Source organism: Hermetia illucens, chromosome 4, assembly GCF_905115235.1.
Source record: "Hermetia illucens chromosome 4, iHerIll2.2.curated.20191125, whole genome shotgun sequence".
NCBI lineage: Eukaryota > Metazoa > Arthropoda > Insecta > Diptera > Stratiomyidae > Hermetia > Hermetia illucens.
The window spans coordinates 114237349-114265125 of NC_051852.1; the positions used below are offsets into that span (position 1 = coordinate 114237349).

Genomic DNA, 27777 nt, shown 5'->3' on the forward strand with positions numbered 1-27777 from the left:
TTTGTATTTAGTGATTTTTATTGTGTTTATGTCTATCAAAAATAAACTAACATTTTATCTATTTTCTAATTGTCCTACAAGCAAGAGGTTTTGGATCTACCTTAAAATAGTTTGTTTGTTTACATTTTTTGGACAGGAGATGACAACGCTTTACGAGATTTACGAGCGCAGAACTAGTTGCTAAACTTCATTTATTTTAAAACTTTGCCTCTCTTAAAACCTAGGTTCCAACATTTGAATCACATATTTTGCTTTTAGAGGTACTCGTAAATTTTTTTTGCCTTTGCACTTCAAATCAAGGCGAGTTTTTAGTCATTTATCTTGTCCCCTTTGTAGTTAGCTTCTAGAGCACCAAATTTACTTTTTTATTCAACAACTGATTGATAGATACCATATTCATATTCACTTTAATTAGGCGCGAAGAAATCTGCGGTAGTGAGGGGTCATTATATCACACCTTGTGGCCTAGTTTATCCCCATGGGTTGACTTCATTTGTTGCTATTAAAACCTCTTGTTCGATATATTCCAACGACTTCCACCTGTAAAAACAAAAATATGAATCCCGAATTTGATAGACTCTATATGTACCTATTGAAGTTAATGCTGAGGCAACGTCATAGTTGTTGCAATTCAGAATTAAATATGAAAATAATACTTACAAAGACTTAATGCCGTTGAATGCCCAACGCGCCCAGGGCCGCAAATGTTTTTTATTATCTTTTAACTTTCCACCACTACACAATCGTGTGCGGTCATGGCTTCGGCCGCTCTTTATATCACAAAGATATTTCATCCTGCAAGCAGCGTCGCAGGCAGGTCTCAGACTTGAATCTTTCCAGTAATGCCTGAGAAAAAAGTGAAACGAATAAGTCCTGGAAGACATCAAATAATTTCTCGGATTACTTATAATACAAATCGAATAATTTGGTACTGTTTGCCATTTCGCTTATCAATTTATTCCAGTCAGAAGGTCTGAGGCCTTCCATGTCGTATGCGGATTTTGCTGAATACAATTTATACCAGATTGGGTTGTCGTCGGTGTTCGCCTGTTTAAGGTTCATTATCCAAGATTCGTGGTCTAGAACTGTCCGTGTGGTTTTATTGTGGTCGCCGTCGATATAGTAAATCCGATAACCCGGATTCAAGTTGACGAACGGAGTGACGGATGGCCCGATATATCCTACGCTTATGGGACGTGCTGAAAACGGGTTGTTGATATAAAAGCGAAATAGGACATACCCCCCAATCAAACTTACTTAAATTCTCTGGATCATAAAATATTTCCAACTCATCATAATGTGTGTGCCCATAAAACTGAGCAGTAATTGTACTCTCGTAACGGCCAACAATTTTGTAAAAATTACGCGACCAAACTTTCAGGCAATCTGAATTCCCTGGTGCAATGTGTCCAAGAATATGCACCTTCTCTTGCGCGTTCTCAGCTTTTTGAAGTTCATCAATGAGCCATTGAAGCTCGGCATCAGGATCAGTTGAATTTAGAAGGAGCCACCAGTTTTTATTGCTGCAGTAATTCATATTCAAGGATATGATTCGGAAGTCAGGCTTCACTAAAATTGAATAGAATGCTCCGCGCCGGACAGTTTGTGAAACATTGAATGGGAGCCAAAGTCCCCATAAAATATCTAGTTCGTCGTATAGCCACGACATTGATATATTCACCCGATCTAAGTAGTGTGGTGGAAATGTATTCACTGGAGAACTTTCATGATTTCCTAGAGCTGGAAATATTGGAATGCCAGGAAAAGTGTTGGACAAAAGCCTGGTAGTTTCCCTAATGATATTCAGATTATTTTGTTTAGTCTGATTCCAAACATCATGCGGCGGAATGTCTCCTGTCCAATAAATGTAATCGATATCGGGATGCGTTTTTACGATGTGTTCCAGAAGGTTTTCGAGTGTTCGCTTGGGAGTGTCACAATTGCGATAATCTCCCCACTTTCCGGCCGCATCATTAGGGTTCTGAGGGTGTCCACTACTAGCTCTACAACATAATGGGTCTTTGCATTTGGCGTTTGCGCCTTCAAGATAATCAGGATCGTAGTGACTGTCTGATAAATGTAGAATTTTTAAACGGGGAGCTTTTGATATTGGGAGCGGCATATCGCGTGGAGTTGGTTTCGGGATTGGAGGGAATTTAACAGTCCAGTCGTGGTAAGGACTGTAATCATCTGAGCAAACATCGTCCATAATGAAGCCACAAATTTGCCCGGGCCCTAAGTTAACATGCTTTAAAATGTAGATTATTTCCAGCTAAAAATTTGAATTGTGATTGTTAATAGGATTAATTTTAAGTCAAACACGTTCTCCTACCCCGAAAAGATTTGAAAGACCATTACATACTGCTCCACTCTCTACATTAAAGCTTGAACAGAACCAGGTGATTGTGTTCTTGATTTGTTCGTCGGTTTGTTTTAATCCAATCAGCATCTGAATGAGGACCACTCCTGAAAATTGGTTTGGAAATGATTTTTAGTGCAGTTTTATAGAGAGGATAGTCTTGTGCCGTACCTGTGTTGCACGCCGCACAAGTAATATAATCCTCGACACTCCCAACATCTTCGTCATGGGAATTTTGTGGTGGATGCTCGACTATGTTTTTGAACTTTCTAAGAACTTTGGCTTTAATCAATAATTGCCGAGTGTCATCGGAAATGTCTTCTACTTTCTGTAAGCTGCGATCTCCATTAAGTTCATTTTCATGGTTTGAGGGTTCAGTAGGAAATCCTGTCAATAAGAACAACACCAACCGATTTAAAATAAAGTAAAACTAAATGTACATAAACCTGGATTGGAAATAATATTATTACACAAAAACCATTTATTTCAGTGGGAATGGAGCGCGCTACTTAATGAAAGCCTTAAGAGCCTCGTAAATGACTGTGCCCAAATGCATGACGCGACTCGTCGTTTCTTAATACATACTACAGAAATAGCAGCGTTCCTCATTGATAAGTGTTTGTCGCTGTTTTTGTTTGCCGCAGCGGAAGGTTCATTCTCCGGCTCCCTTGGTAATTCAATCGTCAACGGACAAAGATTTATGACGCCAATCTGCTTCTTTTGTGATCCAGTATCATGTATTTTCTATCGCTTCCAGGGTTAACTGTTTTAATGCGGGCCAGCGTACTATCCCCCGAGATCGCCTATTCATCAGCCTCTCGCCGACGCCGATTTTTTCCATCTGGTAGTTTAAGAGGCAGTGCACCATTAAAAGCCCTACTAAGGTTTTCATGTCCTACTTTTTAAGAGGCAACAAAAAAAGACTTTTGCCTGCCGACAGAAGTTCAAATTTCTCCATTCAGCTGTGTGAATCCTTGTCATTTCTGCTGTCAGAGTAGACTTGACTAGATGGCCGGATGCCAAAAGCTGGTTCTGGCCACCATTGTGGATTCGTTACCAGCGATGTTTGAGTGCCGTGGCATCCACATCGGGGATTTTTCGTTCACTCGCTCAAATTTCAGCAGCATCTGATGGCAACTCCACACCAGCTTGCTGGATATGTCGTTGCTGTTTAGTGCTGATAATGCTGCCCGACTGAATCCCAAAAGATTCGTGGACATTGATCGACCATTTTTCTCTTTTGGTGACGGAATATGTCTTTTCGAAGACAAATCTGGAAACCATATGATCGGCGGGCATTAAAGCCACCTGATGTTTGCCAAGAAATTTCCAGATGGACATACGACCGTATGATTGGACGCCTTTCCACGCGCCAATAGTATCAAGCCATTATGCGTCGTTAGCTGTTTTCCGTTTTAACCCCAAATATATTGGGAGTAAATTTTGAATAGATTCGAGTGCCACGGTCGACGTACTACTTATTGCTCCTGTAATACTCAGGCAACCGAGCCTCTAAATCTGTGTAAGCAGCTTTCTGCTGTTAGCAAAGTTCAGTCTCGGCCACCAGACGATGCACGCATACATCAAAATGAGTTTTATTATGGATGTATACATCCAATGAATCCGTTTTGGTGAAAGTCTCTATGGCTTACCTATCGCAGTCCTACAGCACCAGAGCAAAATGAAGGAAGGAAGCGTGTAGCTGCCTCACCTGACGTTCCTAGTGAACATAACTAGTGTTCCTAGCGTTCACCGTGAGTCCATTATGGAGGCACCAACTGTGGATTACATGCAGTGTTGCATTCAGGCAATCATATACTGTGGTCGCAAACTTGCCGATAATTATTACGGCTAGGTCATCCGCAAATGCTTGTGCGAAGACCTTTGTGCCCTCTAGGAGCCATAGCAAGGTGTACATTACCAGGAGCCATAACAGAGGAGAGAGAACCCCTCCCTGTGAGGAACACCTAAGACACTCTGCCTCAATAGACTTCTGTCCAACCAATATGTGGATCTTTTTCAACTCTAGCATGCGAAATGCTGCCTTGCCGTGTTACGAATCGCCCCGAATGAGGCATAATTGAAATGATGTCCATAAACGCGCCTAAGGGGTATTCTTTATCGGACAGTGCTTTTTTATTTTTTACCGTTAGTTCATGGAGTGCTGTCTCCGTGGATTTGCCTTTCTGATAGGCATGTTGCCTACAGTGAAGTGGTCGCTTAGGAATATATGTATCCCTTAGAACCGATCACTCCTTTTAGCAGAAAAGAAGTTAGACTGATCGGTCGGAACCGTTTTGTGTCTGTGTGGGTAGGTTTACCTGATTTGGGAGTAAATATTACTTTCACATCACGCCAGCTGGTAGCAATATAAGTGTGTGCTAGGCAAGTGCGGTATATATTCCGAAAGTGTAGGTCCAGGGAATCCATTCCCATTATTACTAGAGCAGGAATAATTCCATCCGGACCTGCAGACTTCTATCTATGGAACGAGTTGAATGCTCATTTCACTCGCTCCCGTGAAACTATTTTGCATGCCAGAGTCCAATCTCCTGCTTAAGGGCTCTAAGTGTCTGTCGGCCTCGAGATGACATTTTGGATGCTGCCTGGGAAGTGCACTTCAAGCAAATGATGATGATTTTCTTCATTCTAGCAATGGATTTGATGCATATCCCAGGGATCGTAACTCGGGCGCTCAGTTCTGTTTTCTACGTCGTCCAATCTGTCTTACGTGGATTCTGAAATGGAGTGGGTGGAGGTGGATCGGTGCTCATTACGAAATCAATGCACCTGTGATCCGAGAGCGTGATATCGTTTGATACTCTCGACTCTCCGACAAGAGCCGCAATGTCAGGGGATGTTGCCAATCCTCATACAAGTTACACTGTCTCCTGTCGACTTCTGGTATCACTTTTAGCAGATGTTGAACTAAAAAATGACCTGGTATCGAAGCTCCTAAGTTATTGGGATTATTGCAGAGTGGTACAAGCGACCTTGAATTCCAGCAGGCTCCACCTGGCATAATACCGTAGTGAATTCTTCGAATGTCGGTACAATTGATGCTTCGTCAAAAACGCATTTCAAATGACGCTTTGCCGATTTTACGTAAAATATAAAACACCAGGTTACGTCATATTTTACCGACATTGGTATGATCTTCTTCGTTACTTTGCTCCCACACAGATCTCTGCACATAAACCTCTCCTTCCAGTAAACCTCTTAAAGGCGGCTAAAAAGCCTTCTGTGGTTAGGTCGCTTACTAGCACTAAATGTACAGCTTTGGTCACCATACAGATGAAGACCCACATAGATTAATTTAGAGTCGCCGTTTGACGACCTTTTGATATTTGTGTCTTAAATGGACCGGCGTAGTCCACGACACAGGGTAAGAAAGGTGGATTTGGTGTGATCTGTACTGCAGGCAGATCACACATCAACTGTTGTGTACGTTGGCTGGTATACCTTATGCAGATAGGGCATCGATGTATCTTGTCACGTATTACCCTTTAATCATTTATAATCCAATATCGCATTCTCAAAAGATTTCGCACTGCTGTGACGCTTCCGTGAAGCGGATGTTTATAAGACTCAACGATGTTTGCGTTTCGTAGTCTACAACCAACCCGTAGTAGACCCTGTTTATCTAGCATTGTAGTAATCCTCAAATTCTTTGTCGGTTTTGCACATACTCGCAGGCAGTAATCGGACCCTTCAAACGTGAGGAAAATCGTATGAGATATGCAACTACTCTAACCAATTTCGGGAAATTAGAAAACAAGCAATGCCTTTTTGTCGACCTTTTTTCGATAGTCACTGTAGTCCATTCCACCACAAAGGATATTTCCGTAATTCATTCGGGCTGATATCTTGAATTTTAGCAATACGATTAATGTAATTTTCCCGTTTTCTCGATTCTTTCTTTATCCATATCAGCATAATGGTCGAATCATTCCAGCAGTATACATATGTTTCCTCCAGTTAAAAAGTGGAAATTACCTTCTTCATCACTTCGGAGGAGAAACACTACTAATTCACCATTTAGCTTGGTAACCTTTGCTGTAGTTAACAGCGGCGCCATTCCTGCGGTAACTCGACCTCAATGTAGCCAAAATATCGTCCGAGGGAATGTCATCCCATCCAATCTCCGCTTGCCAAATCTTCTGTATCAAAATCTTTGCGGCTATGATCACTGGTGTTAATCACTGTAGAGGATCGAAAATTCCTCGTCTGGACAATAATTTACCAACCTCAGGCAGAAGTTGCCCTTGAGCGGGTCCCGCGTCAATCTTGAAGTGGTAATCGTAGTCTCTTCCATCATCTTGTGCAAAGCGGGTTCGTTTGCTTTTTCTGGGATCTCGTTTAACATTCAAAACATCTCTATATCTGCTGAAACGAATCGAATTCCCATTTTCTCCATCTTAGCAGAATTTGCGCCAAATTGTCTAGCGGGCACTTTAGTTGCAGAGCTTTTCAGCTTGTTTACTGGATGATGTGGAAGATAGAAAACGTCTCTGTCCAGGGGACTGCCCGTTCCATGTGTCCCTACCCGATGTACTCTTGCATTGCTTGTGATAGATACTCTTTAGTTAATTCAGGATCCTTTTCTAATCGCTTCTCCAATTGTTCAAAGTAGACAAATGCTCTGCTCCTGGAATTTCCCAGTGGAAAGGTAAAGTCACCACGCATTTTGCACCTGCTTGACAGATTACTGAATTCTGGTATATTATTTCTCATTCATTCGCGGATGCTGTATCCTCGTTTCGATTATCCGCATCGAAGATTCGCTAGAGAGCACTATGGAAGTCTGGCGTTGATATATTTTATCTGATCGATTTAAGTGGCATCTTGTCAGAAAGTATTCATCCCAGATTCGTTTCTTGGACTAAGAAAGGATTCGCTTTTTTGATGCGGTAGTCAATGATGTTCTCAAATCAGTGCCTTCAGTGCCTAGAATTAAATAAATTCCTGCTCTAATGTTGAACTTAGAATCGGGTGGCCTTAATTTTTCTATCGATTTAGGCTTGTCGATGATACATTTCGCCTTGGGTAAAATGGTGGCCAGTGATTCCATAACGTAGGCCTCTACATTAAGATAATATGTAGATTGAATATTAGGAGCAATTACTACGTTGACTGTCTTACGAACAGTGGCTGCATGCACTCTGTCAATTCTTGATATTGTAGCTATTGTTTTCATTTTATTTAATTCCAACTAACTGGCTGCTTTTGAGGAAATGAACGAGGCTTGCGATCCTGGGTCGACCAGAGCACAAAGTGTTTTCGTTTTTTCACTCTGACCGGTAGTCTTCATTAATGTTGTTGCCCATAACAGCCCTGATGCTTGTCTTTTGCTTGTGGTGTTCGAATTTATATCCTTTTTGTAGTGCAGCAAAGTATGGTGAAATTTCTAAACAACGGGCTTTGTTGCGTTTTCTAGAGACTGCGTGTGACATACAATTTCGGAATAATTTCTTTTCCTTCGCAAACTGACAACTTTCCTCGGCAATAAGTTTCTTAAAATTGGCGCAAGTAAATATTATGTGATCTTCATTGGTTTCGCAATTATTGAAAATGATTTTTTCTTGTGAATTTGACTGGGAGCTAGTTGTTTGATTGTCATAAGAAGTTGATACCTTTTTAATACCAAGAGACAGAGCTTTTCCACTGTTGGAAATTCCTTGACGTCTTCCATTTGCTTTTCAAAAGTGTGAAGAGTCTCGTTGTTGAATTTTCGCATTGCCATTCGTATGATGATCGGATCCCAGTCCTTTTTTGGCAATCCAAGATTGCGAAGGCTAGCTAGGCAGTTGCGGATTGTCTCATACATCGCCATGGTGTCGACTGCGGACCTATAGGCCAGTTTTTTCATATCAATTATTGCAGCCATATATTCGACCAGCTTCATAGCTGCTGCCGTTCAATTTTGAATAAGATACTACTTCCTTCGTGGCGCCTTGCAAGTACCTAAGTAGGCATTGTATTTTCTGAAATTCACCAAGTGTGTGGTTCGAGTGAATAATCGCCTTCAAAATTTCTATGATCTGGCTCCATTCCTTAGTGAGCTCTGTGAATACCGGGATCTGAGTAGGTGGCAGCCTCGGCAGCTGTGTACACCTGCGAACTATCTCCGCCCATTATGCTAGCCATTCCATTCTAGTTTATCGAGCTTCCTTTTGAAGTATTCCTTGGTTTTACGACCTGCTGCGTCCTTCCAATAGTTTTTCTTCAGATTTTTCACCTCTCTTACGATTTCCACTTGTTCTCTGAGAATTTTCGCCGCCATAATTTATGCTTTGCTGAAGTTGGATGGAGGGTTAGTTTGTTGTGATCAATGGCTCGATGGGCCAAGTGTAGAATTGAATGGTATTTGGGTCCACTCTAGACTCTTTGATGATTCAATAAGGAAGATAAGAGTCCCAATGTTCCTTCGGTATTCTCAATGTCTTGACAAAAATATTGCAACGAAATATACCGCATGAAGTTTTGACCCATATGGAATTTTAACTTAACATCACTGTGTGCTTTGCAATGGGATATAGTGGACGATGCCCATCATATTTTTTTTCTTCAATTTTATGTGGAGTCAGGGTAGCTTGTTAGGCGCATGCATTACTAATTGGGAAAACTACGTTCTCACATATTAATTGTACTATCTTCCCATAACAAAGAGGCATAAACATTAAGTTTCTGATAACAATTAAGATCAGTTCATCACAATAAACAAACAAAAACAAACAAGTGTAGACTAAGCAATCAAAGGGCTATAAATATAAGTCCAATGGATTTAAGCTTGCCTTTTGTCGTGTTACTTTATTCTATAAAGTACGAAGAATATCTTGTATATCTGATCTGGTCAATTGTGTATAACTACCATTGGTTAACTCCGGGCTTACATTATTGTAAAAACAATCAGATTCAAGTGCATAATTAGTGAATATTAGCGCGTGCACGTAATGAGCTCTATTCGAACAAGATTAGCAGAGAGATGCTGAAGACCGCTGACATAGATATTACACATTACGTTCGAGTTCTTCTTCATGCGAAGAAGATTAAAATTGATCGATAGTAGGGAGTTCTTTGAACTAACAACTTCATCTGCTCTATCCTCCACCCATTGGGAAAAAGAATTTGCCGGGTTGAACTCTTCCTGAAGCGATTGCAGGTTAATTTTCTAATGACAGGGAGGGTGTCATTAGTGAGATAGGGTGGATGCGCTCGTCGCTGAATTTTGTGTTCCATTGCGAATGGCTATGGATGGCTTTAATGTGGTGAATGTCGGGACAAACACTACAATGGTGTGCACCTTATATCGTGGGTTGAAACATTTAGTTTCAATGTTGGTGAAATTAAGATTATTAGTTTAGGACGGAAAACTTACCGTTAGTTACTGCGAATCCCAGGTTGATAAGTAAGAGTATAATTGAAATATTCTTCATTCTTAACTGTAAGTATCACAAATGTATAATTCCATTGACTAAAATCTGAAATATAAAAATAAATTACGTTTTATTATCATAAAAGTGTGGAATAAAGAAAGTTATGTGAATTATATTTAGATTGAAATTACTTGATTTCACTTGTTTGGATGAGAAAACATGATGCGATATACAGTGCTGAAGTTTATTATTTGCGACAGTTTTATACCCCCTGAGACAAGTGCGTGTGTGTGTGTTTGAGGTGGGGGAGAGGCAAAGCCTCTAAGTACTCAGAGCCTAGTGGCTCGATTCTCCCGTCTAACGGAATATCCCGGATTCGTTTATGTATCGCAGGATATTCGTAAGTGGATGTGATGCTACATGCTGCAATTGGAGCACATCAGCACCAAAAATCTGATGTCTGATGTGTCCATAGGCCGGACACTCACATAAAAAATGTTCTGTGACTTCCACTTCTTCATTACAGGATGGACACGTATCATCTTGATGAAGTCTGCTTTTCCAACAGGATAAACTTTGCAGTATGTTTGTTTGTTTCTAAGAGGAAAAGTTTGGTGTGTTTAGCAGCTTAAGGCTCAGCTAACTGTCATTATGGAAAGCCTGTTCCCAGATTTTGATAGCAGCATCAACAAATGCTACTGACACCCTAATTGCTGGTTCCGATCCGGGCATGGGGAAAGTTGAACCCTCTTTTGCTAAAGTATGCGAGATTTCATTTCCCTCTACACCATAATGACCGGGTACTCAGAGTAATTCCACCGTATTGACTCCACTTTATTAAAGTTTTGTCAACACCATGCTCTCGGACGGCGTCACAGAGCTTTTGGAAGGGCGCACAGTCAAAAGCCCCTTCAATGTCCATGAACGCGTATTCGCCTTGGCCTCCTGAGACACGGAAGCTCAAGCGCATCACGTTTGTCCCACTCGCAGCGGCAATAAGGTCTTTCAGTTCCTTTCGCTCGCCGACAACTTAACTTACGCTAGAGAAAATAGCGTTTTTTATGGCGACCCAATTCTCATCAGATCGAACGAGATACCGAAAGTGTCCGTCATGCGGTCAGAAGATAATTTTACCTTTGTTGAGAGGCAGTCCGATCACAAAAATGGGCGGTGCATAGCGATCGATCTCCTCCATTTCTACGAGTAGATGCCGACAATGTGGAAGCGAAGGCAAGTGACTATCAAGTGATCCCGCTCGAGGCTGATGTCGACGCTTCCCCCGTTTCGCGCATCGAGAAGACAATTCCTAAATCTACTGCTAATCGTAATGTGCTGTTATAGACACTTCGAATTTAATACAAAGAAAATAAATTTATGCTAATAATTGAGTAAATTAATATTTTGTGTGGTCATTAGCTTCCAAAATTGCGAGAGATCTTCCTTCCATTGAAATTGCAAGTTTTTTTGATAATTTCTGCAGGAATATATCTCCCGATGTCCTCTTATTCTTATTCGTCTTATTCCTCATGGGACTTTCAATAATAGATGGTTGAAAGTCGTTTTTCACTCCTGTGTTGATTTATGAAAGAATAGGAGTATATCGTCGACACCAGAATGAACGGTCTCCAGCCATGGAATATTGAAAGTCTCATGGGGAAAAAGACAAAACGACAAGAAATACGACATACCTCATCAATGAAAGGGTTGAACATCGACATGGTGCCATCGAGTAGGATGCACCAACTCAAAAGCAGGCTAGCATCCCTCTAGGACCGTAAATTAAAGCACGAACCTAGAGGAATATATAAAATGATGTGTCCAGATTGGGAGAAGAGCTATATAGCAGTGGACTTCGGCTTTTTTGTTATTTGCGCTATTCTCTGAACAAGATGGTATGAAAGCGTCAGTACATCAAGGAAAGCTGTGAGGCATTCCGGTGCAATACCTGCAGCTTGCAATATGATGGGAACTACAACCACCCGCTCGGGACCCAAATTTCTTGTCGAGCCAATGGCTCATAGTTCACCTTCTTCCCCACGTTTTTCCGTTCAATATTGCTATTATGGAGACCGTCAGCTTTGTTGTGTGATATGTGGCGATCAATACTCGTTCTAAGCAGAACTATCAAGTACTGCCTGCAGTTCATATAGCTAAATCGGAAATGTTCCCATGATTAGTCCATGCTTGTATGCAAGGTTTTGATGTATAACAATACAGCATTATGCCTGTTTGTGTACTGAACCGACGCTGCAGCCAGAAATGAGATGATCCAACGCTGCTAGCGCCGAACCCCACATTCTGCACTGGTCGTTCGCCACACGTTCCTTTATTTTGAGTTTATGAGCTTTTTGCATTCAGAAGGCGGAAGTAGCATTGGATAGGTTACACATTAAGGAGGGGCGACAATTGCATTGCTGGCTACGCTATGCCGTGGAATCCACTTTCCCAAGATGGCCGACAGGTGGGTCGCCCCCAAGCGCACTTGGGGCGGAATAAGAAGTGCGGGCATCTCAGGAAATCGTGGGGATAGCTGAAGCGCATTTCAGGTAACCGCGGACTATGGCGCATCGGTGTGGTTGGCGCGCTATACCCCACCAAATGGTAAATAGCAACAATATAGGCCTTCCGTCTCAGCAAAGAGCTCCCTAGCGCACAGCCATCTGTTCGTCAAATGCAAATCGCCAAAAGTTGAGACACCATACACGTATTTACCGTGCACTACCTTCGAGTTCTATTCATCGATACGTTCTTGGTCCGGCTTTTCCTCACTCAGGGGATTAAAAGATCGATCTTTCAAGTAAAGTGCAGTCAGTCCTTACAGACAACCGTATGCTCCTTGTTATAAAAATAAGCGCACAGCGAGTCGACTTGGCGATGATGTTGTGCCACCACGTCAACCACGCCCCTACCTCTGATGTCACGAGGCAGGTTCATCCGCTCCACGTCAGAGTTTGGATGATGCATTCGGAATTTGGACATAGGAGCCCGTATCCGCCACTGGAAGTTTTCCAGATCGGTCTTCATTCACGGCAATATTCCGAATACATATGCTAGTGAAGGGATAGCGAATATGTTCAGTGCGCTTATCTTATTCTTCTTCGAGAAATGCGATTTCAGTAGCAGCTTTACACGTCGCAGGAATAATCGGACAGGAGAGCATCCTTCAGATCCCCAGCTCGAGCATCCTTCAGATCCTCAACCCGAGCATGGTTTCCTTGCAGAATTCCTAGATACTTGTAGAAGTCTATCTCTGTCATAGCTTGGAGGTGGACGTCACCAATGGGGCAAGCGGCTCATGATCATCTTTGCGGATGGCCTGGATTCGACACTTGTTTAATCCAAATTCCATTCGAATATCACTGCATGTCTACTATTCGTAGCAGACTTCTAAGGTGGTCATCAATACCTTTAGCACGTAGACCATAAGAGGCAAAGGGGGTTCAGTGTCATACAGAATCAAAAAGGACATACCGAATTCTTCTTCTGCGAATCACCTTTGAGGTGTTGTGCCCTAGATGAACTACCACCCTTCCATGAGTGTTGCAAAAAATTTTGTTATTTTGTATGAAGCACATTGATTAGCCGGTGTGCCAGACGCCGTCAAAAGCCTTGGAATAATCGATATAGCAAAGAGATTTCTCCGACATTTACTTGCCAGTCCCACAACTATCGAGTCGATAATGAATTGCTCTTTGATGCGACTTGGCAGCCCTTCTGCTCATCGGACAGTATGTTATTGATCTCAAGGTGCTCATTGACCCTTCCACTAATAATGAATGTTATCAATTTGTAGAGGGTTGGTAAGCAAGTAATCAGTCTTGTGTCTGCGCGGTCCTGGACTGCGTCCTTTTTAGGAATCGGGTAGGTAATTCCTGCGGTGGGGAAGGATGGAAATTCTTCCGGCCGACTAATGGCCTGATTTATGCTATGCCCCAATCGACCATATATATTGGTGAACCTTTTGTACCAGAAATTTCGCACCCGAGCCAGACTAAACCCCTCCACTTCTTGGAGCCGTTTAGGGCAAGTCGAACCTCCTCATCGGTAATTTACACAAAATGCTGTGTGCGGGTGCATTCAGCTGCTTAGCATGCTGGGCGGGTAACCCTTAAGGTCCACTCGAATATTCTTTTGTTTTATGTTACCGAAAACTGAACTGTCTGCACGCGGTGTTGGGATTCGTTGAGAGAGGTGAGAAAGCTCCGCCGTGAGTTACTTTCGCCATACAGTTGTAGCCGACTCCCTACTTTCTGCTTTTTATTTTTCATCCGTCTGCTGGCACTGCTAGTGCTGATTTGAATCAGCCTAACAATGTCCTGCGGCAGTGAGTCACGCCCTGATGCTCTAGGCGAATGCTCACTGATGGACCTCTTTGATCACTCAAACCGATAACATGAATCTTCTGACAATGCAATCTGGCAGTCACAACTGTACCACAATACACAAGTTATTGTAGTTACAGCAGTGACATATCAGCACACTGCCAGCAATCTCATCATTGATTTGAGATAAAATTCTCGGAGTTGCTGCAAATGTATACAGCCTGGAAATACCGGATTTACACAAAGGATCCATTTCCGAATATTCTATACACGTTCTCTGGAATTCATCCTGAACCTCAGCAGAGACTTCAGGCGGACGGTGAATAAAAGTACTTCGACGAGTACTGAAACTTTTGTCCTCTGTACAGCGTGGTCTTGTTGATGCCGTCGCCTTTGCCCCCATCGACTTGTTGCGGAGCGATATCGGGCGTACTGGCAGAGAGCGCAACCTACCACGAGGCCGATTTGAAAAAAGGCGACTACTTCACTCAAAGTAATCGTTGTCGTGTGAAATAGGCTTTGGTAGCTCTACTGATTTTTAAAAAAATGTTAGAAAAAATAATTGAATGATTGAGAAGTCAGGATTCGATGAGTGAAGAATTCCTCTCTTAGGATTCTTTAAATTTAGTTTTATAGTTGTTAATGAACACTTGTTCACCAGCTTTCGCGATGACCTCAAGCTAAACAAACTCTCTGATGCCGATTGGTATTGGGTCGCTGCAAGTAATAAAGCGGTATTGGTCTGCGACCCTCTGTACAGTCACGAGCGCATATTGCGGGAAGTGCTCGACGAATCTCTGGTGCAACGGACGGCGGTATGATATTGTACCTGCCCTCGCGGTTGTTATTTCGTAGTGGGAGCGAATGATAACGAGGTAGATATCTTCAGTCCACTTCATCCGCTGCCTACGTGAAGCTACAGTCTGTTACATAAGAGCGTGGTCACTGTTAAATAATAGCAACAATTGATTTTTCGAAAATTCGCAAATTTATTGATAATTTGGTCGCCAATACTCAATGCAAATACCTGCCTGGCACCGTCGGGGCATACTTTCCAGTAGTTTTTCTGCATATTCTACCGGAAAAGACCTCCAAATTTTCCGAATTTATCGAGAAAGTTGATCTAAATTACATGGCTTGCGTCTGCGAAGCTGCATTTTCATCAGAGCCCACACATTTTCTATGGGATTTGCATCCGGTGACTGAGATGGCCAATCTAAAGTGACAACTCCGTTTTGTGCCTTCCACTCGCTACACGCTCGACTCCGATGTTTCGGATCTTTGTCCTCTTGAAGGATCCAGGTTTCATTTTTCTTGATATACCATTGCTTAGCAGATGGTAACAAAGCCTTTTGATATATTTTATTCATTTTTTCGGCATTTAAATTCTCGGTAAATAAGAACAAAGAACCGAAACCTTTGTTTGAGAAGCACCCCCAAACATGGACCTTGACGGGGTGTTTAACAGTCCGTTGAAGCATCCTACTGGTGGAGGTTGTCCAGGCGTGGTTGATGCTCGGAAATGTCCAGAAGGAGGATTCATCAGAAAAAATTTCGTTGCTCCAATCGCGGTCCAAGTTTTCCTTCGCCCATTCCACTCGTTTTTCAACGTGTTTTGCACTCAACATTGGTTTTTCCAAAGTACTGCGATATTTCAGTTTATTGGCAAGCAAGTGCCTGCGAATCGTTCCGTAAGATATGTGGACACCTTTTGCTTTCAATTTCACAGCAGCTCCACGTAAAGTCAAAGTTCGATCTTTCGAGAACAATGCGAGAATCTTTTTTTCGTCTTTCGTCGCGATCAGCAAAATCATCAACGTTACCGACCGTTTTATAGCGATTTATCCACTTGCTAACGAACTGCTTCGACTTTCCCATATATTTCGCAGCAGCAGTTTGCGTTAATTTGGGTCCTTTTTCATGCAAACATAGAAAAATTGCCTCAAAGCGAGAGGCGTAAACAGCACTCATTTCGAAAAACCACTCAATTGAAGACTAAATTTGACAGAGAGCTGACTTTTTACAAAAAGCATGAAGGACTGAGGTGCCCTCTATGTCATAGAAAAAGAAACAGGACACTCTGATTTTTTATCTACGTGTAACAGTGACCACGCTCTTATGTAACAGACTGTATAATATAACAATAATGTTAAATGTTATGACCACTAGCTAATTGACTCAGCCTAAGGCAAAAGGGATGAACCTGTTCCCATGTTCTAGCTTGGAACACGTTCATCGATGTTTTTTACCAATGACACTTTACTATTTAAGCTTCCTCAAACAGTAGCATTCGCAGATGGCGTAAACATGCATGGAGTATACCAGCTCCGAAGAACAGGTGTCGGAGGACTCTACTCATGTTGACAAAAATTCAAAATTGGGATTCCCAACCAGTGTGTACTCCAACACTGGTAGAATCGGAACAATTACAGGAAAACGTTACTGGGGGCCAGGGTAATATTTAGAGTGGCTACAACATAAATGATAATAATGACGAATGGGAAATTTTTTCTATGAATAATCGAGTTATAGAAAGTGCGTCTGTGTTTTTTTCAATGTTGCCAAGGAACCGTATTCTCATTGAATCATAAACAAAATATATAATGCGAACTATTGCATGGTGATAAAGATGTAGATAATCCCATAATAGTCAGTGGCACAACCATCCATTTTGGGTCTAGGCCATGAAGCTTGTTAGAAGACGCAATGTGATCAGAATTGCATTCGCCTGGGATTACTACTCTGATTTTGACCCAGTTACTCTTGAAAAACACTTAGTAACTCATTCACAACTGAATCGACTGGTGTCTGTCTTCCAGTCACGAACCAAATTTGTCTGCTCCTAGTCAGATTCGGATGACGAACTTCCGTTACGACAACTCAGATGATCTTATAGGTTTGATTGAAAGAAGTGTTTACCTGATAGACCTGGAAACGGGGTCGATTAGTAGTAGAAAGTGTTCACCAGCACAATCCACGAAAAAAAATAAAATAGTTTATGTCACTTTCAAATTAATTTCCGAATTACAAGGGGTACACATTCACTTTTGAATTTCCCTCAATAGTGATTTCTGGGATACAATGTAACAATGAGATCAAATCTGACCCACTTCAACGTAACACTCAAGATTCCTCAAGAAACAACCCACGTTTTACTTCTGCAACGCGTTTGCTACCACAAATAACTGAAGTCTCGCGACTAATTCGGACGTCATCAAATTGGTTATCACAGAACTGATAAGTTGGTTCCATTCACAACAAACAAAAACTTTCTTCGGACTGTGCCATTGTCGTTGGGGTTGAAATGCGAGTCTGTAATTTTAAATTGGCTCTGAGCGTTTCATTGCATATCATATTTCCTTTATTGTTTTATCTGACTCAACGCTTTTTTGCAATACGTTGTGTATTTGAGCGCTTATCGGTGTAAACATTTATGAGCGCTTCGTTGTGCTTTTCAGCTTCGGCTTTATCGTAAGATATTTTCGTTCCAGGTCTCTTATAAAAGACTATCAACTACATACGTATTGAGGTATCTTTTCTTGAAACAGGCAATCTTGGTGTTGGAATATTCAACTAATTCCATAATACTAATCAGCTCCGTTGACTCGTTAGTGAAGTACAACTCCCATACCGTGATCTGAGGCATCACTGTCTATTGATATTTTTGCTTCTGGGGCTGGATGCCCTAATAGTTCTGAAGATCTGCTTAGCCTTTTTCGAACGCAGCTACTGCAGTCGGTCCAGAGGATCGGAGACTTGTCGTTCTTCTTTGACATGGGTAGAAATGCGTCTAGTGGTTTTTGTATAGTGGCTGCATATGGAAGGCACCTGTGTAGTTCTGAATTGCCTGCACTTTGCTAGATAGTGGTAACATGCGTTGTGATGTTACATTTTAGCCTAGGAAGTCGATTTTCGGCTGGCCAAGATCGCATTTCGCAGAGTTGAGACTGATTCCGTGCTCTGAGATTCCCTTGAGGACTATTCTGAGGTGCTGCTCGTACTCCAAATCGTCTTTTGAGGCGGTGGGCAAATCATCCAGGTACACGAAGACGAAGGTTAGATCTTTGAAAATAGAATCAACGCTTCGTTGGAAGGTCGAACAATCCAAGTGGCGTTATAATTGCTGCTTTGTGTATGTCGGCAGCTGCTATTGGAATCTGGAACTAAGCTCGTTTCAGATCGAGCTTAGAGAAAATATGTTTGCCGTGTAGTCCCACGTTAAATTCCGCTGTGTTGGGCAGACCGTAGCTGTCATGTACAGTGTTTGCGTTGACCGGGCGGTAATCGCCGCAGGGCCGAATAGTGCCGTTCGTATTCCCACGATGAGCACGAGGCTGCTGGATGATACTATGCCGGCGACAGTCTTCTAGCCTTAGAAGTCACGGGCTGGCTTTGGTCTGAGCCTAAGGTGCAGGTCTTGTCAGTTCAGGAAACTGGGCGAGGAGATGCTAGAAATGGTTCTCTTTTGGGACCGTGGAGACCGTGGGCAGATTGCTTTGCATCACTCTTCCTTTCGTAGTGAGGCCTGTTTTGCTATCGATCAGTTGTCGACGCTGGAATACCCTCTATTTGTGCGATGACGAATGCCCACTGAAGAGGTCGCCTTAGTTTGAAGTCCAGAACCTTGTTGGTTCTGCCGAAAGTCTTGATAGCGTTGGCTGCGAAGAGAGTGTAGGACTCTGGTGCCACCTTGGAGTTTTTAGGTAGCGGCAAGAGTGCGACAGCTGTCCCCATGTCAATGAGGTATGTTTCGTTTATCCGCTTATTGTTGATGAAATGGAGGAATGGTGTACCAGCCGCAGTTTCTGCCATTAACGTTGCTGGTTGGAGTTTAACTTATATGCAGCGTGACATCTGTGTGCTTCGGCGCCAAATTTATGAATGTAGTAACAACTACTGCGCGCCCTCGCGTTGTTTCGATGATGCGTTCTCGTTCGTCCTCGAAGCTGTAGTTGGGCGATTCCCTGGCGGAGTTTTGCTATTTCCATTCCCCAAGCGGACACGACTGGTGTGGGTTGTATTACAGAATATCTTCGCCTATTTTATCTGCTAAGGCTCCCAATTTGTCCAAGTTTGTTTGTTCTGAGGTTACTCTCCTATTTCTGTGAACGCTTAGGGAGCGCTTGTAACCAGAGGGGCCGGCGAAGTTCCTCCTCTTCTCTGGGGAATCCGAGAAAAGGATGACCGGTAAGATTTCAAAGAAGGGCATCGGTTTTGAATGCGACAATTGGAGGGGTGCTCCCTGCCGTCGGAAAGATTATAGCTAAAATAATCTCGGAATGTATCAAAGAACATTGCGAATACTTGATCGACAGAGAACAAGCTGGCTTCTTCTCGGAATCCTCCTGCATTGACTACATCAACACCCTACGTCTCATTCTGGAATGGCGCGCGGACTTTAAATCTCCGCTGCACCTGCTCTTCATCGATTCGAGGCGCGTCTGCTCTATGCAGGAGAACCATTCCGTAAAAAAACTAGTAGCTGTTATCAGACATATGATGGGGTAGAGTGTCACGTGCTGCATCGAAGTCAAATCTCAGAGGTATTTAAGGGTCGCATCTTGTCACCGATATTATTTCTGCTTTTTGTCGATGACGTTCTTCATGCTGCTTTGTCGGGGACATAGAAGACTAATGGACTATGACATGTTTTTTCTGAAGACAAACACCGAGAAAACAAAGGTTCTTGGTCTGACTAGTTATCACGCTCTTCCTATCTGCGTTAATAGGCAGAGCATTAAAAGCGTCAATCGATTTCTAGAACTAGATGCCGCCCGACGCATTAAAAGCGCTAGATCCGCTTTTATAAAGATAGTTTTTTTGTTTTCTGCAGTTGATTTAACTATTGTCCAAAGTTTCGCATACACGTGTTTGGGACACAAAATGTGTCATTTTTCAGTGCTGACCTCCTTTCCTTGGTTGAGGTGCGGTGTTTGTTAAGGGCCAAGGAAAGGAGGAGAATCGTCAATATATAAAGCTAGCGTCACTATGCATGAATGAAAAACTATTTCACTTTCCGAGACGATTATTACAAAACCACCGCAGGCACGGCAATGGGTAACTCACTTTCCCCTCTATTAAGCGAAATGCTTATGGCAGCATCGGATAATGCCCGCCTTTTGGGTAAGATATGTTGATAATGTATTAGCAATCATTGAATGGAATGCTCGAAAAAATCAATCAGTTCCATAAAAATATAACATTTATCATGGAGATTGAAAAAAGGGGGGAATACCATTTTTGGATATTAAAATCATTAGAAACTGGGAGAACACGTATCATCTTGGATAATTCCTATTCTGAACATATGTCCAGCTAGTGAATTATGGCCAGTCAGAATGCCCAACATACTTCTGCAAGTCTTCCTACTTTTCGACAGGATAAACTTTGTAGTATGTTTGTTTGGTTCTAACAAGAAGAGTTTGGTCTGTCATTATCGGAAGCTTGCTCCCAATTTTTTATAGCATCATCAGCCAATGCTACTGACACCCCAATTGCTGGATCCGGGCCGACCATGGGGAAAGTTGAAGCCTCTTTTGCTAAGGCATCCAAGATTGAATTTCCCTCTACACCACAATGACCAGGTACCCAGAATAAATCTACCGTATTGAATCTAGAAACAGAATTCAATCGGTTTCGACATTCCTTAGGACCGCATACACTTCAGCCTGAAAGATCGTTGTGTATTGTTCCAAAAGAAAATCTCCCTTCTCGTTTTTATTTGAGAGGTAGACTCCTGCTCCAGAATCATTTTCTGTCTTTGAGCCATCGGTGTAGAAGTCGTCAGTATATCCCGACATGCATTATTCTAGTTCGTCCCAGTTTTCTCTCCGTTTCAAGATAACATCATATCTTCTACCAAACAGATGTATGGAGATCTGAGAATCGGAAGGCATTGCGAAAACTAGGTTCAGTTCTCCCAATGACTCTTCCAAAGCTCTGTGCTGTTTTCCCATAGATCTAATCGAATTAGTCTATGAGCTGCTCTCATTGAAGTGCTCTGAACGAACAAATCCAAGTGCTGCAAATTGAGTAATGCATTCAGACCTGCGCCGGATTTGGTGCTCATGGCACCGGTGATACCTAGACACACAGTTCTTTGCAGTGCGGAGAGTTTACAGCGAAAACTCTTCTGTTTTACCTTAACCCACCACACTACGGATGTATAAGCGAACATCGGCCTAGTGATAGCAACATGTGGATACCCACATTACTACCTGAGGCCTAAGTTCCCATGTCGAGGCAAAGGTCCGCCTACACAGCCCATAAGCTGTGAGAGCGCGTTTCATCTTTACCTCTACATGTGTGTTCCAAAGAAGCTTCTTGTCTAGAATAACTCCCAAATATTTCACTTCTTCGGAGAGTTGAACGGTTGTACCCCTCATCTCTGGAAGGCAAAGGACATTCAGTTTCCTCCTTTTTGTAAATAGTACCATTGTGGTTTTATTTGGATTTACTGAAAGTCCATGCCTGAGACACCAACTGTCAATTAAATCAACGGCGCGTTGTGTATTTCTACACACCATTCCGAGATCTCGACCAACATCCAGTACAGCCACGTCATCTGCATAAGCTTGAAAGTGTATTGGCAGATTTTGCAGTTCGCATAGTAGTGAGTTGATCAGCGTATTCTACAGAAGTGGCGATAGCGCACCTCCTGGAGAGCAGCCTTTCGTCGCTTCCGTTGTTAAGTAGCGATCAACACCCACTTCAGCACACAACGATCTCTGCGTTAGTTTGGCGTAGATCCACTTTATTAAAGTTTCGTCAACACCATGCTCTCTGGCGGCATCACAGAGCTTTAGGAAGGGCACAGTGAAAAGCCCCTTCAAGCTCCACGAACACCCCCATTGTGTATTCATTCTTCAGAGTTCCATCCTCTATCTTTGAAATACGAATGAAGAGCAGACTCATAGGACTTTCCACGTTAGTAAGCATGTTGGTTTTCATTTAGGGGTAGCGACTTTAGCGCCTTTTCGCGAATGTGACGCTCAACCAGTCATTTCAGCGAAAATGATGTTAGGCTGATTTGCTTGATGTTCTTTGGATTTGAATAGTCATCTTTCCCAGGCTTTGGTATGAAGACAACGATCACCTTCTCCTCGAAAAATATTTTTTAGAAGTTGCTCTAAGTGCTCTATACCCTCCTTTAGCATCGCTGGGTAGATGTCATCCATGCCAGGTGCTTTGAGGTGTTCAAATGATAGTATAGCAGCTCTCGGCTTTTCATTTCATGGTAACAACGGCTCTCGCAGTGTCCCAATTCCCCTTGCAACACCTTCGTACTGAAGGGTTTGCAGAAACTGCCAATTCACTTCTTCTCATTTCTGAGATCTGTTTTCTCGGGTGGTGTACTTCCAAGATAGTCTGTATAGACTCAACTCTGGAGTTCGTGAAAGAACTTGGTCGACTCATCTTTATTAAGGACTCTGCACAACCTGGAAGTCTCCCTTTCACCTTCCAGTTTCTCACAGTATGCTCTAAAAGAGTCTCATTTCGAACGTTTTACGAGCCTCTTATATTAACGCTGTTAATTCCGGAAGTTTAGCCAATCTTCATCTTTATTGCTTCTGCAAGCACGATTTAGAAGTCGTCTGGTTGTTTTCCTGAGTCTTTGCAGTTCTCGGTTCTACAATGGAGCCGTTTTACCACAGTTGGCTCGGGAATTAGGACAAGCCTTCAGATTGTTAGGTCAATTACTTCACTTCTTCTTGGCCCTACGAACCTAGGAGCGCACCCTACGTTCAAACCAACTGAAGTGATAAAATCAAGCAGCTTCTTTCTTCTAAGATTGCATTGCTACTGCCCCAACAAATATGCTGAGCGTTCGCATCACAACCTATTAAAACTTAGTTAGTTCTTGCGTCGGCGGAAGGCACAAAGAATCATAGAGTAAGTAAGCAGAGGCAACTATGACGTTTCGCCTCCTATCATTAACCTGGTATTGTAAGTTGACCGCAACAAGTTCCTGGGAACAGAATTGTTTCAGCATGGTTGCCTTTAAAAATTTTGATATCAGAACGCAGGCTCTCAATCTCGAGGATTTTTCATCGGAAAAGATACTATTCCTCTTGACTGACTCTTGAACCAGAAATATATAAGGACAATCCTGCAACTTTGCCGCCAGTAGATAGGAAGAAGCTTTGACATGCTGCAGGTTGATTTGACTAACTCTTATGTTTTTACCCATAAGTGCACTCTAATGTGAAAACCGCCGCTAACTGAAAAGTCTGCAGCGTTCAGTGTGGATCTCACTGGAGTTACCAGTTTGTAATCACCTTCCGTCGAAAGTTCCGCTTTCTTGCGTCCGAACTCTCTGGATATCGCCACACTTGGTTGCGTAGCAACGTCCATGTTCTCATTCCAAAGAAACTTCGCCTTCTTTCGCAGTGCCTTCCGTTATCGTCGACTAGAAGTCCTCCCAGGCTCACGGAGTTCGGGCTGCATGGATCTGTTTTCACATACCGGCGTTAGACCAGTTGCGTCCAAATTACGAGCTTCCCTTTCTTCCGTTTTTCCTGGTACAGGCGGAAGAGAAGGTTCTGGCAGGCAAGCCTGTAGTCCCTTCTCCTTTGCGGCTAAAGTTTCCTTCTGCCGAGTCTTCCTCCCCCGTATTTTAGAAGAGTTAGGCAACAGTGTCACCGACTGTCCGGCCGTAGTTAGATTTACAGTTCCTCTCATTAAGGTAGTTGCTGTACTATCCTTTTTGGCTGGCCGCACCGTAGACACTGAAGTGGAGAGCCTGTCTTCCACAGATTTCTCCGAGGGGGAACATGAATTAGGTGAGGCCTCCAAAATCCGTGCCTCGGCCACGACCTGATTTCTCAGAATCGCGGGTGGATTCTGTCTCTTCTTACCACTTGGAGAGTTACAATCCTTTGTTTCCATCTTCATGTGTTTTTGGACACTTTTAGTGTAATAGTAAACTACCACAAGCTCCCCCACCACGACAAGTTGGTGTCCGAGGGGGGAGCTGCATGGGTTGAAACAAAGCGTGTGAGAGACCTAGGACATATAAGGGAGCCGTAAGGGATTTAGGTACAATGACTGCAGTTGACAATGGAACTCCGCCATGCTATTAACATAGTATGCTGGTCTCAAGCACAGGTAATGGAGGAGGGGTTGAGGCAACGTACTCTGTACTATCCTCAGTAAAACAAAAATAAAATGTTGAGATCAGGGAAAGAGATAAATAGAGTATAGTTGGAGTTATTCTACTATGCTAAATCCTACCTGATCTCTCTTGGTGACAGGCCCCGCGACAGGTCGACCAAGAAAATGCATACAATGTCGTTACAAACATGATGATTGGATTGAGTCACAAGCCTCGGAGAAATGCTAGGGCGTCCACCTCAGTCGACACGGCAGGACGGGCCCCGGTCCTGTCGAGAAATGGGCAAGGATTCTTGACGCATGGACGGCGTCAGGACGTAAGCAAGTTAGTCCGAATAAAACAAACAAAACAAATACGTGTCTGCACGCTAAATGTTGGTACCTTAACTGGAAAGACCGAGGAACTCGCAAGAGCCCTTCGGAAAAGACGTATTGATATCTGCGCTCTGCAAGAAACCCGATGGTCTGTTGCCAAAAGCTGCGACATTGAACGCGAGCGCGGTAAAATGGCTACAAACTTCTCTATTTTGGTAACCCACACACTTAATATGGTGTTGGCATTGCCATCTCAGAGGGTTTCCGTGATGCCATTAAAGAAGTCGAACGATTTGATGATTGGCTGATGAAGCTCACCATTATATCAGCTGATCGCACTATTCACTTCTTCACCGCGTACGCACCACAGACAGGTCGACCTGATGCCGAGAAAGATGCCTTCTGGCAACTTCTCGATGAAAAGACTTGTCACGTGCCTGCTGACGATTACATAATCATTGCCGGCGACCTTAATGGTCATGTGGGTGAAAAGGCAGACGGTAACAGGTGCCATGGGGGAAAGGTAAGCGGTACATCAACCGAGATACTTGGCTTTGGAATGATGATGTTGAAATGAAGTTCCGTGAAAAGAAACGCCTCTACCACAAATTTCTCGACGATAAAACGCCTGCTAATTGGCAAATTTATAAGAATGCCAACCGTGAAGCAAAGAAAGCGGTCGCTGTCATCCGAGCGAACCATTTCAAAAATCTTTACGATAAACTGGACACTCGGGATGGCGAGAGAGATCTGTATCGACTTGCTAAAAGCCGTAATGAACGCACACAGAATATCGAACACTTCTATTGCGTTAACGACAAGAACGGTACTTTGCTTACCAACCGTCAAGCCGCAACGGGTAGATGGCGAGAATACTTCGAGCAGATTTCGACTGAAGAATTTGCTCATCCTCCACTTCCACAATCATTGCCGACATTTCGACCAGTTCCACCAGTCAGCGCAACTGAACTCGAGCAGGCAATAAAACAAATGAAGTCGGGGAAAGCAACAGGACCTGACGACATCGCATCTGAGCTCTGGAAAGCGAAGAGCTGGGACCCAACACTGTGGCTCAGTGAATTCTTTAACCGGGCTATTCAGGAAGGAAGAACACCATCTGACTGGCAAGAAAGTACCACTGTCCCAATATGGAAAAAGAAGGGTAGCCCAGCAGAATGTTCAAATTACCGTCCGATCCGGTTACTTTCCTATACCATGATGGTTTTTGAACGCATTCTTGACAACCGTATTCGCGAGATCGTTGAAATAACCGTGAATCAAGCCGGATTTGTCAAGAACTGCGGAACTTCTGACGCAATACCCGCGCGGTTACTCATGGAGAAACACCGTGAGAAGCATTGCCCTCTTTACATTGCCTTTCTGGATTTAGAGAAAGCGTTTGACCGTGTGTAACATGAACAACACTTAGTGCCAGAAGAACTCGTGGGCTGGGTTCAATGGCTCTACCACGATCCGAAGTGTGGCGGGTGTATCAAAACCGTTTCGTGTCTCTGTTGGTGTTCATCAAGAAAGCGCCCTTTCACCACTCCTCTTTGTTCTTGTTATGGAAACCGTAACACGGGATATCCAACGCCCAGCGCTCTATACGCTGCTTTATGCAGATCATGTTTTTCTAGCATCTGATAACAAAAATGATATCGAGCAACTTGTCCAAAAATGGAGTGATCGCCTCATGCCTCAGATTAAATTTAAAAAAAACTGAATTTTTGACGACCGATCCCCATGAAACAGGCACAATCACTGTCAGCGGCAGTGATCTGCCCAGAACTGAGCGATTTAAATAACTCGCATTAACGCAACCTGGATGAAGTGACTTTCCACAACTGATATTCTTTGTGATCGACGTATCAACTAACGTCTCAAATCTAAAATATACCGCAATGTCGTCCGTCCAGTCGCTCTCTATGGTTCTGAGTGTTGGCCGACTATAAAAGATAATGAACGGCGTCTTGCGGTAATGGAAACGAAGATGCTACGTTGGACTGGTGGCGTCACACGTTTAGATCACATCCGAAATGAGTGAACGGCACAAAGGCTGAAGAAAAAAACTGCAGTTGACAATGTGAGAACTACAACTCTCTTTCGAGACGATTTCCCGAGCCAGTGTTCACCTTCTTCCCCACGTGTTTCTGTTCAATGTTGCTGTTAGAGAATAACAACTTCAATTATATACGCGAAGCAACCCGTCTTCTTACCCAACAGCTCGTCAGGTTTTTTATTGTGACGAACAGTTAAAACTTGTTTTCTCAACTTAATGCCTATGCAAAAACGAAAAAGTTTATCGGAGAAATAATGCAATATTTTATTGATAAGTCTAACGTGTCTGGTGAGCTTGGACGAGCACTGTCTTTTGGAGATGATATCACAAGTTCATGACTAAGCAGTTCCGCCTGCATTTCTTAATAAGCAATTTTTCGCCTTTATTTGCTCGGTGTACTCTTCTGCAATCGAATCATGCACCGAAGAATCGAACCCTTTTTCAAATCTCGGCAATCAATAATTATTGATTGAATTTCCATTAAATATAAACGTAATTCTCACCCTCCCCACAGAATTTGTTCGTATGGTGCGCCCCCACAGTGCATTCTTACTCTGTTCACGTTAATTAACAAGCGAATTATTGGAGAACTTGCGTAATTACAACTAGCACTTACCAAAGAATTGATTCTGCCATTTAAAATGGATAACTTATTGCAAATACCTTGCCTAAAGACTAATTACACGACACTTAGCTTGCTGCTCGCTGTTGCAGATAAAATTGCTTTGTTTTGATCAGTGCGTAAACAGAGAGCTGTCACGTGGAAACGCGCCAGCTGAGAGAGCAGGAGAAGGAGAATGAATACGAAGAATCGATGATTCGGAATGAATGGTAATGCCATAGCGCCTAATATGAATGAACTGGAATGAATTTATTCGGTTAAAAGGGCGAAAGCCGTTTTTATTTTCTTTATACTTTCTCACATTTTGTTTTTCTCGTCAATTGAACAGCAAATTCTTAATAGATTATTTCTTGTTCATTAGCTACAAAGGTCTCCGGCAATATAAGTTACTGAGTAAAATTACACGATGTCTTCCTGTCCACTTACATGTTCTTTTTATATTTTTCAAATTTAAACTTAACAATGTTTAACAGCTTTGTAACAGTTCAAAACCCGAAAGTTGCATAACTTATGTAACTTTGCCATTTATAATGTGAACTTCACTAAACTTAGTAATATCCTGCCTTAAGAGGGGTTTCCAGGCAATTTCCCTCAAAAACATATTTGTTGAA

The 27777-nt window shown here is 42.8% G+C and overlaps 1 protein-coding gene across 3 annotated transcripts; it reads right to left on the reverse strand.

Annotated features, from left to right (window-relative positions):
• Positions 1-27309, reverse strand: LOC119653645 (sphingomyelin phosphodiesterase-like). 3 transcript variants are annotated; one of them, XM_038058458.1, is made up of 8 exons: positions 27161-27309; positions 9738-9840; positions 2531-2746; positions 2333-2466; positions 1258-2272; positions 905-1199; positions 661-846; positions 1-540 (listed from the first exon to the last, which is right to left on the reverse strand). In XM_038058458.1, exons 2-8 carry the CDS (start codon positions 9793-9795, stop codon positions 471-473), a joined length of 1974 nt encoding a protein of 657 aa, XP_037914386.1. In that variant the 5' UTR covers positions 9796-9840; positions 27161-27309; the 3' UTR covers positions 1-470. The 3 variants fall into 3 exon arrangements, with proteins under 3 accessions (XP_037914386.1, XP_037914387.1, XP_037914388.1); XM_038058459.1 differs by lacking the exon at positions 27161-27309 and adding an exon at positions 16977-17345; XM_038058460.1 differs by lacking the exons at positions 1-540; positions 661-846 and having other exon boundaries at positions 901-1199.
• Positions 27310-27777: the final 468 nt, after the last annotated feature.